Source organism: Ciconia boyciana, chromosome 3, assembly GCF_034638445.1.
Source record: "Ciconia boyciana chromosome 3, ASM3463844v1, whole genome shotgun sequence".
Lineage (NCBI taxonomy): Eukaryota > Metazoa > Chordata > Aves > Ciconiiformes > Ciconiidae > Ciconia > Ciconia boyciana.
Genome location: NC_132936.1, coordinates 115,119,580 through 115,132,378, shown reverse-complemented (window position 1 = coordinate 115,132,378; position 12,799 = coordinate 115,119,580). Strand labels below are relative to the sequence as shown.

The 12,799-nt window shown below is 50.1% G+C and overlaps 1 protein-coding gene across 1 annotated transcript in view; it reads right to left on the bottom strand.

Moving 5' to 3' along the window:
* Positions 1-7,505, bottom strand: part of LOC140649674 (phosphofurin acidic cluster sorting protein 1-like) — a 70,108-nt gene extending 62,603 nt beyond the window's left edge. Inside the window, exon 1 of the mRNA XM_072857183.1 lies at positions 7,252-7,505. Within this exon, the coding sequence (XP_072713284.1) occupies positions 7,252-7,415 (164 nt within the window). The 5' untranslated portion in view covers positions 7,416-7,505. The remainder of the gene's footprint in view (positions 1-7,251) is intronic.
* Between the last annotated feature and the right edge of the window lie 5,294 nt (positions 7,506-12,799).

The window sequence follows — 12,799 nt, the reverse complement described above, 5'->3', positions numbered from 1 at the left end:
TGGGACTGTATTTCAGGGATGCACATACAAGAAAATTCAGGAAGTTTAACAAAAGAAAAAAGCTGATATTCATTAACAGTGAAAAAATCTAAAAGCCGTTAAAAAACAACCCAAGCACATCAAGAACATAGTCCAGCTGAAAAATACAAGCCATACAAGAACAAGATGTGGCCATTGCAACTTCACAAGGAATAGTCTCTAAATTCTGAGAAAAAAAGCAAACTACTTTGACAAGAGAAAAATTAAGACTCAGAACTAAAGATTACTCAGTTACAGGTGTGCAAGGCAAGACAGAAGCAAGGAGAAAATGTGAGAACAGTGCCAAAATTATCAGCAGGAGTGTGCAGGGCTTTTGAGGGAAAGGAGCAATGAGAAGAAAGTGAATGTATTGATAAGGTAGAAAATAAATGGACTAATAGAAGATAGCTGAAAGAACACAGGGGAAAATGCAGAACAAATACAAGGGAGCTCTTCTAAAAATATATAAATAATGTAAATCTAAAAAAATGTGATCTAAGTAATACAGATTCAGAGACACTACTTGAACTGTCACTGAAAATCAGACAGCAGAAGAATCAATGAGAGGCTTTGGATGAACATGATCTTCTCCCCTGGTAAAGAAAAGGTATTGAAGAACAGGAAAAGAGTAGCAGAACCCTTTACAAGGGAGTTACTCTTATTCTAACCCTGCTGCCATTATAACAGCACAACAGCTAATTGTTAGTGTTTTTCAGTTTTGGAAAATGGAACCAAAGACATGAGTTCTGCCATCATCCCAAACTACCGATACTGATAAGAATTTACCTATCATATGCACAGAAAAACAGTTAAAAACACACAGATGGGTATGGAACCTGGACATTTTTTGTCCAGGAGATGGTCACACACACACACTGGCTTTGGATCTCATGCTGCTTAAGATACACTCACACTGAAGAAGAAGCAGCATGATAAGGATTTACAATGGAAGTGTAAAAATCAGCATGAGTAGGAAAATAAGGAGAACCTAGAAAAACTAGAACAGCAGCCAAAATACAACAGGAGTTTTTGTTTACTAAACAGAATCCCTCACTGGGTTAGACCACATGAGACAGGAAAAACAGAAAGAGCATGAGAGATGACAGTGGGCAGTAAATTATAAAGGAGATGGCATTGCAACAGGCCTGCAGAAAAAGCCAGTGTAATTTTGAGCTGTGTGCACAGAGGCTGAATCACACTGCAGAGCAGGGAGTGGTCTCTGTAACCACAGTTGCAATGTGTTAAGGTACCTGAAATACTACATCTCTCCTTCAGGTCCACTGCAATGAGCATATTGAAGTATCCAAACAAAGCCTCATTTATCTAAGAGACTTCTAACTACAACAGCAATATCACTTAAGCTGTCTGCTTCCCCGGAGGCAGAGACAGGTTCCTGCTGCAACATCCCATGCAGAGGAGTAAGACACTCTCACTTCTTGTTTCCCAAAACAGTATCCACCAGCTTTGATGTAGTTAAAACAAAACAAAACAAAACAAAACAAAACAGAAGCACAGCTTCCCCATCAGCTGGGACGCTGAAAGCTTGGACCAGATAAGAACACAAGGTATTTGGAAAATAGCCTTGCCCAGATGCTCATCTGGCTTGCTATAAAATGCAGTGTGTTTCTCACCTCTGGCTCTTTTTTGGAAATAACATCTTCTGAAGTTGACTGGAGACATGCATTTGATCTAGAATCATTCCACGTTGCAAACAATTACACAAAAGCACCAGCACAGATTTCATTGAAGAATGGATCTGCTACGGGAACCCCATAAGATACTGGTGGTCAGCAATTCATTCTTTTGACAGGATAAAGGTCAGAGGATCTCCATCCCAGAGGAGGATGCACTATACGCATACTACATGGCTGTTAGTAATCCATCACAAGTAACTGAATACACCAGAGGAAGTGGAATGAGCACTCATAGTGTACTAGCACAATAAGAACAATGCAACATTTTTTATAAGCCATCAGACAACTGAGCTAACACAGCCTAGCTAATGAATGAAACACTGGAGACCAAGGCTTGGAGGCAGTGTGGCAGGTACTTCAAATAAAATTAAGCCTTCAGGAAAGTCACTATTAATATTCTGAAAGGAGCGTACCCTCCCATCAATCATACTGGCAGCGGACGCTTGTCCCGAGTTCCACTAATGAGCAGAAAGAAAGAATAAGAGACACCAACTCAATTATCATATGCTCAGAAGGGAAACATAACACTGCCAGAGGAGAAATCCCAAACGTGCTCCTCTGCGACAGACAAGCCACAGAGAGTGACAGATAGTGGACAACACATCAGAGGTATTATGTTGCAGGCTTGTAGCCAAGCCCACAATATTAAAAATAATAAGCAATCCAATGGCTGTTTAGAACACTTTGTTTTCTATATAGGACTAAAAGGAAATCATAATTCAAACACGGCAAATATCACCAGTTATAAGAGACTCTTTCCTTACAAGAAACTGTGGCCTTTCCCAAGCACTCCCACTCTGGAGCTACTCGGCTTTGTCACGGCATCATAGTATCTTTTGAGGGAACAATCTGGAATCATTTAACATTCCCAGAGGTGCAACTCTGTAGCTTACCCAAACAGAGCACATTTTGCTGAGGTTGGAAGTTTACCATGCAAATGCCTGATTTACCCAGGAAACCACTCAAGAACATCTCAGGCAGATAAATACATGTTATTCCAGCTGGAATAAGTGTTTCTTAAAGGAACATCCAGTTCAGAGGCTCTTCATCACCAAATCAGCTTCAGAAAAGGAAACTCTCAGGGGTTGTAGAAAAGACAGGCAATACTCCTTGCAGAGAGGAAACAGACCCCTGAGTCCACAGCTGACAGAGCAGCCCGCTTCATGGGGCTGCGAGATGCTGCCAACCCAGCTGAATGCAGCTGTGCCAGAGGAGAGCACATTCCTCCATGCTGTACGACATGCACGGCTCACTGCAAGGCTTTCTGGACCTCAGGGAAAGGAAAGCATGCAACCAGCTGCACAAATGAAGTCTTACCCTACTCTCCATGAGGTGTCAGGTAATAGATACTGTCTGCCCAAACAGGACAGCAGAGCTGCAGAGACGAGAACGTTCACCTTATGGCACATCACTATGGTGGCACTTACGAGATATTTCCAGTTGTACTTGCAATAACTGCTCTCCTTCCAAGCAGACATTCATTAGGCTATAACTTTACAAAACACATATCTGGAAGTTTTAATGACAGAGAATTCAGAGCATCTTCTGAAACATAACGTCCTGAAGGTGCATGTACACAGTCTCACAAAGTGAGCCCAAACCACATGCATTTCCCTAAGTCAATGCTTTTCTGTCTATCATAAGCAGGAGACACTGTGTTCGAGCACACTGTGGGGGTGGCAGCAAGACTTGGAATGTTTTTCAGCTCATGCATTTTACTGAGATACAAGGTACTCTGGACGAAATGCAGTGTATTTGAATCCTTGCAGTGCCATTCACAGCATAATTTGTACAGGTAGAATCTGCCTTTGCAATCTGAGCTCAACAATACTGACGCATTAGCCAGAACACAACTCGTATCTCTCACCTCTAACTAGAAATGCGATGACTTATCACTGAAACAACATGCACATAACACTGAACGCAACAGCTGTGTCATGGAAAAAGGGTAAGAGTGAACACAATCACACAATCTTATCTTGTTTCCTAATTAAGAACTTGCATTTTATGGGCTCTCAGATATTAAAGGGAAAAAAAGGAAGAGCAGTCCTATTAACAGAGGTTGAAAAATACCACTACCTGGAAAGAACAAGACCCCAAGCATGTTTGCACAAAGTCCTTTCACACATTTTTTCCAAATGTACTGCCTGATTAGCATACAAAACAATGAAAATACAATAAGACACTACCTTGACACAGACAGACATTTTACTTTGGCAAAGCTCTAGTTCACTTCTTGCATTCTCCATACAGTAAAAACCTGCTACAGCCCTTAAGGGTACTTATTTGCATGGTATCACAATAAAGACACTTTCTGCCGCCTCAGAACACCACTACGAAGACTTTTACTAAGATAACTATGAGTGGAAGTTAAGGCTGATTGATTGACTATTTTAGCAAAAGCATGCTTCACATGCTGCAGCAGGAATCAACCAGGATTGCTTTCCTTCTAAGGCATCGCGATGGGAAGCCAATAATCCCTATGCCAGTGGGCAGCCTAACTGAAGATGCAAAGAGCATTTTGCTTGGTTTCCAGGTGTTTACTTCCTTCTGCCTCTCTGCATAATAGCCCACTGCCCAGAAAATTCAGCTCTGCCTCCCCTGAGAGCCACTTGAGCCAAAGTCAGCTGGGTCTAGGCTATGCTTACTTATTCATAGGAAGGGCATTAAGAGTTCTCTTAATGAGATCTCTTAAAGAGATCATTAACAGATCTCTCTCAGCTTGGCCCTGAAAACAGAAAGACCCCAGCAGGAGGGATGATACCTCCATTCTGAGAGCAAGGCAACTTCCAAAACTAAACGTGGACTTAGTTCAGTGGTGCATTCCTGATTGAGCAGGAAAGACTTCCATTATGGGCAACAGTTCATCTTAGAAAGCCAAGATCCTCCTACATGGCTTCAGAAGTCTTACAGTCATACTGAACTGTTCAGTACATTGGGGCTTATACTTCATGATGCCTATTTTTACTGTCCCAGACTGCCTCTCTGAAACCCTGAAGGCCTGGACACAGCCTCTCAACTGTCCTGCACTAACAGCCAAACACAGAGCAACCCCACAAAGGTTGATCTAGCCCAGTCCCACTCCTGCAGCAGCCAGAGCTGCATTTTCAGAAAATGAAACACCTAAGAAGGAGCACAGGGACAGCAAAGACTTACGATAGAGTCTAGAAAAAGAAAGCACATTCTATAGCATTAAAATCAGTGAAAAGTTCTCCTTTCCCTAGATATGCACAGAGCTGGAAGAACTGAGACTACACACACGTAAGAGACAGAGAGGCCCAAGGGAAAAGGATTATTGCCCTTGAATAGATATTATTTTGCCACCACTACCACCCCCAAAACACAATAAGACCAGAGACCACCTGTGCAGGGCACTGGGACAGTACAGCAGAGTTTCTACCTTGAAGAACATAATGTCAAGACTAAAACATTATACAAGCAGACCAGTAGAGGAGGAACATGAGCAAGCAATAAGTAAGCACAGTGCACAGATACACCATTAACCCAGCTCACATTTGGCGTTTGATCTCCCTTTAGTTTCAGTGAACACAAATACCTGCCTGATAGGTGCCCACCTGTGACTCGCTCACTCATTCCTGAGCTTGGGCTAGCTGAAGACTAGAAAACACAGAAGCACCAGTCCCACACTGGTCACTGTGGCCTGACAGGACTTCTCCAGACATCTGCTGATTCTACAGGCATAGCAGCACACCATATTAGAGCCATGGCCTCTGAAGGAAGAATCAGTTTCCATCAGCTTCTTCCCATCCTAACAAATGTTGCATTTGAAGACATTCCAGAGATGAAATTTCGGATTAATTTTACAGAAGTTTCCTCCAAGCTGGTGTATCAGATGGCTGCCCCCCAAGGCTATGAACACACAAAGAAGCTTGTGCATTAAAGCAGGCATCTACACAATGCTAATGGAAACTGCCCTTGTGAAAAGGTACAGGATTCACTGGGCCAAAGAGCAGTTCTTCAACCAACTTTCAAACTGATGACACACCATTTCTGCTCACCCGCTGGCATCCCACCACCCATGTAACCCACTTCTAAACTTGGTCTCACTACTCCCAGTCATTCTGTCTTTGGTTTGCCCAAAGCAGTTCCTCCCCTCTCTGGCTCTTGCAGCATTTCCATTTGTGAAGACTATGTACATGCTTCGCCATCACTAAGTTCTGTGCTCTGTATCTGCAACTTCTTTCTGCAGGAAGTCAACCTTGTAATTCTGTCCTGCTCTCCAAATTCCAGCTTGGGAGTAACCTACCCACAAATAAACAATACCTCAAGTCACTTTAAAGCTATAGAATGATCACTGCTTCCTGCTCCACACAACAGCCTCAGCATGTGTCATCAAAAGGTGCACTGGTTTTTCACAGACACACGTTGCAAACTCCTTCCCATTTGCTGCCTGCTCAGCCCAGGACCTCCTTGGGCACCGCAATCACACAGGCTTTCTCTGCTAGCTCAGAGTATTTCGGAACATTTCTACTCTGACCCATCTTGCCACTCAATCACCAAGTTTCTCCCTGCAAACACATCAACCTTCTGAAGCTCTTTCACAAAGTCTTGTGTTCTCCTGCCCTACAGGAACAATTAATTTTCCCCTCTTTAATTTTATGCCTCTGTTTTTTGTGCAGTACTTGAATACATCACTTGCAGACCATATACCACAGCCCAGCAATACATGGATCCAGAGTGACTTCCTGAATCTGCCCCTTAACTCTCATGAGAAGACCTCCTGATCAATGTCTGACAAGGTGAGTGGGCCAAAAGACACCTAGCTCATTAACACATCCAGCACCTCCTGGCTCCAAGACAGGTCTTTGCATTCTTCGCATAAGCACACCTAGCCTGGACATACCCTTAACCATAGAGTCAACAACGACATTTTACACCATTCAGCTTGTCTTCCAGCTCTGCCAGAGATACAACTGTGAGTTCAGCCGGCAGCACAGTGGTTTTTTGTTTTCTTTTTGCTGTCACCTACAGTCTGGAGTGCAGGTGACACGGGTAACTCCATGGGCCCATGGATGCCAGGTGGCCACTACCTGGCTCCAGGGGACCGGCTGTAAGGCCATCATTCACTTCAGGGGCAAAGAGGCAGCTTTCAGAAGCAGCATGGCCTCGATGATATACCCCACTGAGATCTTCCATGGCCATCACGGCAGACACTAGCCAGAGGCCGCAACATGGAGTCAACGCAGCCGTGGTCCGGCATTGGCACACCCAGCTCCGCCGGTCCCTGGTGCTGCCGCTGCTCCCACTAGATGCACACCGGGCGGCACGGTGGGGGAACGGCGGCCGGGGTAGCCGTTCGCCGCGCATCCAGCCTCCGGCTGGGGCAAGGCCCAGCCGCCACCGAGGGGGCGCGGCCCCAGGCCCGGCTCGGCCCGGCGGGGCAGGGATGCTGCAGGGGCCGCTGATCGCGCCTCCCCCCCCGTCCATGCCGTCCCCGGCCCCGACCGGCCCCGGGCTCACCAAGGCCCCAGCAGCAGAGCGGGGCGCCCCCGGCGAGGCCCTGGGCGGCGCGGCTCACCTGGGCACGCAGCTCGGCGCCGAACGGTCGATCTCCCACGTCGCGAAGAGGTTCATGGGCACCGGGACCGGCCCGGGGCCGGCCATCGCCGCCGCCCCGCCGGCCACCGCCGGGGGCCCCGCGGCGGGGCCCGAACCCAACGCGCCGGCCGCCGCCGCCGCCATCCCGCCGCCGCCGACACTGGCGATGGGGGGGCGGCCCGAGCCCCTCGCCTCAGCGCCGGCCTCCGCCTCGGCGCGCGCCCGCTCGCTCGCGCGGCGGGGCGGGCCCGGGCGCCCCGCGGCCGCCAACCGGAGCGTGGCAGGGCGCGGCGGGGGAGGCCCGTGGCCAATCAGAGTGCGGCTAGGGCGCGGCCTGCGGCGGGAGACGAGCCAATCGGAGCGGGGGAAGGGCGAGGATGGCGACTTTGGCAACCAGCCAATCGGAACCGAGAGGGAGGAGGCCGGAGCGGCTAGTAGCCAATCGAAGAGGGACAAGGACGCGGCCGCCGGGGAGGGGCCAGCCAATGGGAGCAGCGTCGCTGCTCCGGCTGGTGGGGAGGGGGGGGGGGCGTGGTGGCGATCCCTTTAAAGCGCAGCAGCCTCGGCCCCGCGAGCTCGCTGAGGGGTGCGGTCGCGCGCGCACTCGCTCGCCCCTCCGCCCAGGGCTGCGGCCTGCTCGCGGGGTTGCCATGGCAGCGGGGAGCCGAGCAGCGGGGCCGGGCCGCGCCGCTGCCTCTCCCGCCCCGGCGGCGCCGTCGTGGGCGGGCGGGGGGTCAGGGCGGGGGGCGGCTGAGGGGGGTCCCTGAGGGCCGGTTCAGAGCCCGGCCGTGGAGGAGCTGCGGCGGGTGAAGGCGTGGGGCGGAGAGGTGCGCCAGAGCTCCCAGGGTGATTACGAGCTTTTGGCTGCTGTGGGGAGGGGGTGTCTGGGCCCCATGGGGACGGTGTTGAAGGGGTGATGTGATGGGAAGCGGGAGCAGGTGAGCAGCACGGCAGGTCAGCGGGTGGACGTGAGGAGGAAACGACCTTCAGAGTACCAGAGCGGGGCTGGAAAAGGGAAAGTAAAGACCCAGGGGCCTGGTGGGTTTCACCTAAAAGCAAGATAAGCCTTGCAAAAGGAAGCTGAGAGCTAAAACTGACTCTTTTCTCAGATCCCCTGGGAACAAGGACCCACCAGAGCATCTGTAGGGCCAGCACAGTATGCAGGGGCAGAGCTCAGGGCAAGCCTGTGGCACAGCAGCTGAACAAAGGCATTGCTGTGGTGCTGTGCTAGCAGAAAGTGGGAAGGATCCCTTGCCGCACCTCACCTTTAGCAGGGCCTTAGCAGAGGATCTGTCTGAAGTGGCACTGCCTCTGGCTGAGGGATCCTGAAAGGAGGCAGAGATGAACCGGGAGCTGCAGTGCGCCTCACTTAAAACTACTTGAAAGAAGCAGCTGAGTCAATAATGGCCAAACCAGAAAATAAAGAGAAGCCCCCAGCTTTTGCAAGGCCCATACCAGGACCTGAGCTGTTCAATATACTCAGCGGTGACAGAGTTTTCCACTGATGCAGTGTTATTCCAGGCAGACTGTAAAATGCAGTTTATGCCAGTGGAGGGATTAGGATTTTAGAAGTGGGAGCAGCACAAACTGGCAAAGCAGTATAAAACATCCAGTTTCTACTGGGGATATGAAGCACAGCACTGGTGTTTTCAGAACAGTTATCAGTAAGCATTTCAGGGTTGCTTTCCTGAATAGTGATGTCTAATTTATAGCCTGTCCCTTGGACCTCCTCTTTTTACTTGCATTTGTCAGTTCTACATTTCAGCTGCTGTTGAGCTTCAGGTCTCTCAGTAACATGTAGGTATTCACATCAGCTTTCAGTTTGACTAGATGAATAATCTGAACCATCATTAAACTTTTCCACCTTGCTCTCTGCCCCCTTTCCTAGCCTATTTCTGCATCTGATGAACAGCACGCAGTTGCCCAGACCTCCTGTCTTGCTTGCAAAACAGCTTGTTTGCTGCTTTGATGCATTTTCCTTCCTTTAAGCAAGTCATTAATGCATGAGAGGACCTTTCCTTTCATCCTTGACAGCCTTGGTTCTCTAACAGCATTTGCTAAGGGGTCTTAGCAGAGGCTTTTGTGGAAGTCTAACTGGATCAAGGATGAGTTGTGTTTTCATAGCATTCTGCAGATGAATGTGAAAACCTTGTTTTGCAGCAGGAGAGAGTGACGTGATGATCATGCTGGCCTGGCCTTATCTCAGCGTTTCCACCCATCATGGTTTGATCTCAGCTGGGTATCATCATTGCCTTTCCCCAAAAGCAGCTGATAGCTCCAGAGAACCCTGCTAGATCTGGGGACTTGATTTGTCTCTAGAAAACCCATTGCAGTGCCTCCCCAGCTGTTTGCTTTCATCCGTTTGCCTTCCAGTCTTAGTCACTGTTCCCAACTATTTGTGTGGTACTTTAATAGTATGGAGTACTCCAGGCTTTCAGGGATGCCTTCTCACTTCCAGGAGGCCAGAGGCACCTCTCTGCTCATGACAGCCCCTGAAGGTAGCCTTCCAGGCAGCCCCCCAGGGCTGGCAGTCCTGCAGCTCTCCTGGGCCACCTCTCTGGCCTGGGAGGGCTGCTTCTCCCCTGCCTTCCTGATGGATGCCCATCACTTCCAGCCACCTCTGCTCTGCAGCTGTGCCACACTCTATGATCTGTGATGCTTTTTCAGAGCTGTTGAAGCTCTCAGTATGGTCCACAGGTCACAAATGGCCTTTCCCCATCGCAGCCACCACTTGCAGTTTCTTGCTGACGAGCTTCCTCCTTTTCCTGCATTTCCCCTGGAGGGATGTTCAATGTGATTGAGGTGGCTCTCTTCCTTGCAGCCTGTTCCCTTTGAGTACCTCTATCCTTAGCACAGCTCACTTGTTTGTTTCGGCCTTCTGGCTTTTCTACAGATGAATTTATGCATTTGTTCCCAGGCTGTTTCAAGGTGCCTTGTTTATTTGGGGGCTTGGCTACACAGCCTGCTCTTCATTTTTTGCTACCTTCATGTTATATCGACTTTGTGCCTACAGCATGAGCTATCCAGAACTATGCTCTTCCACACACGGTTTGGGGTCAAAATTTTCCTGTGGTTTTCATTTTAAGTACTAAAGCCCAGTTATCTTTCAGCTTAAACAGAGCCTGGTAGAGTCATCATCTCATTCAGCTGCTTCCCACCTCCTCTTAATATGAGACCTTTCTGTGTGCCAAGCACCAGCTGAGATTTGCTTCATCGTGGATACGATCTTCGAGCACAGCAGAGAAAGCATCCAAGGAACCCTTACTCTTTAGCATCCCAGCAACCAGCTTGAAATGTGCCTCTAGAAACACCCCCCCCTTTTTTTTTTCTATGTGTCACTGCTATCCAAATGGACCATGCCCACTAGCTTCTCCCCAGTGCTTCAACACTGTTTAGAGACCTTGTAGCAGCCGGCATCTTTGTCCTTGGCAGACAAGGTGCCACAGTGTGCACCCATATGTTGGTCAAGCCCGTGCAGGGCATCTGGTCCCTTTGGGCCAGCACTTTTCTCAACCACGTTCTTACTAGAAGAGGCATGTGTCACCTTAGCCTTTGCACCCTGGACAAGGTTGAGGTGCAGCAGGACACGGCAGCTGCTCAGGAGTAGAGCATTTCTCTTCAAGACAGATGTCCCCTCTCAAACCGCCCTGGTTTTAGCTGTAAGAGCACCTTTTGTGGTGCAAAGCCATGTTTTCTCCCTTGTGACCACAACCTTGCAGGTCGCTGCTGCCAGCAACTCCAGCCCGGAGTGGAGGGAAAGGGTGCTGTTCCCGGGCACCAGGCTCAGCGCAGGCATATCTGGCCGTGCCCTGGGCAATGCGGGGCTGAGAGGAGCTCACCCCATGGTGCTGGGGGTGCTCTGACGACGGCTGCGGCTGGAGGGTATGTGGGGGATGTTGGGGGGGACTCTGGCCCCGGGGCCTGGGTGGGACAGGCGGATGCTGCCGGTCACACACCCACACCCCGCCCCCCCGTGACAAGGAGCCAAGGGTGGCTTTGTCCTGAGCAGGCTGCGTAGGTCTGCGCTGACCTCCAGTGGCTGTGGCACGAACAGCCGTTCCGCGGGACGTCCCCGCATCCAGCCCGGCCTCCGGCGACACTACCACATCACCGGTGCTTGGGCTGCTGGTCCCTGCTCCGCCACTCGGGTACCTCACCTTGTGAAGGGCTGGGGTGGCTCCCTGCCCTGCAGGGCCTCCAGGATTTATGCGCTCCAGGCTCAATGCCACAAGCCTCAATTTTCAAAATCCTTTTGAGCCTAGGCTGCCAGGACCACGTGGCGTTAGCAGATGCTGCCTTCCCCTCCGGGTGCGTCGAGGTGGTCCAGCAGGTGCGCTGCCACAGCTTTGCACCAAGTGCCCTTATCACGCTGTTTGCCACGATGGTCCTTTCACTCCTCCTCCGAGCTGCTGCCAGAAGTAGCGGCACCCACCCTCTGTCCCAGCAGGTGCATGATGCCGCAGGTGGCTTGAAATTAAGGTGGTTTTTTTTTCAATAGACACCATTTTCTTAGAGGCCCAGCCTGCACCCCAAAGGACGTTATGGCCATTGCTTAGCCCCATCCCCTCCATTCTGTAGTTTGACAAATGGTTACCTGGATTGACTCTGTTCATTCCTTTGTTTTCCTACTTGGCATACCCAGTTTCTTGCTTCTCCTCTCTGATGTCACCTTCCAGCACCTTGCTCATGTTAGGCCTTTTTGTGATGTGCAAGTACCCTTCAGCACCCTGTGATCCTTCACTCAGAAGCTGTTCCCAGTTTGTTTTTTTTTAAATTGCCTTCCTAAACATTGCCCATCAGTTCTAGCCACCTCTCCCCCTCCACACTGTGGCCAGGCTCTGGGGGCCACGAGGCTTTTTTGGCACAGTTGAAGCCCTCAGCATGGTCCCCAGGCCACTGCCAGCCTTTCCCCATCACAGCCACTGCTTGCCATTCCTTGCTGACAAACTTCCCCCGCTTCCTGCAGTTCCCCTTTGAGGATGTTCAACGTGACTGATGGATTCCTCTGGCTCTCTCCCACAGCCTTTGAGTGTGTTGCGGTCACAGCCCTAGAGGGACTCTTCAGTGATAACGGTGTGGTGCAGGTGTCCTAGGCAGCACAGGGCTAAGCTGAAGATGCTTTTCCTCCCAGGTCTGGAGCCAGTAGCAGCCAGAGAGCCGCTATCTGCCTGGGAACCCTGGTGCACCCCTCTTTGGTTTCCTTCCATTTTGTCTCTGACCACAGCTGCATCCATGTGTGAACTCTGGCACCCTGGTTCCAGCATCATGTTTTAGAGAAGCACATAAGTATCTGCTCTTGCTCTGGTTGCTTATTTTTATGTGCCTTGTTAAAGCAGCTCTTTACTGCTTCCCACGCAAATGTTGTCACCTGTCCTAGCCTATAGTGAAGACTCAGGGGTTTTATGATACCAGCCCAGGGATGAATCATCTTGTCTTTAGCCCCACTGCTTGGCTGTCTGCCTCTAGCACCTCTCTCCTACCTCTGTCATGTAGGTACCTCTGTGGTCACCCCCCCGGGTCCCTCCATG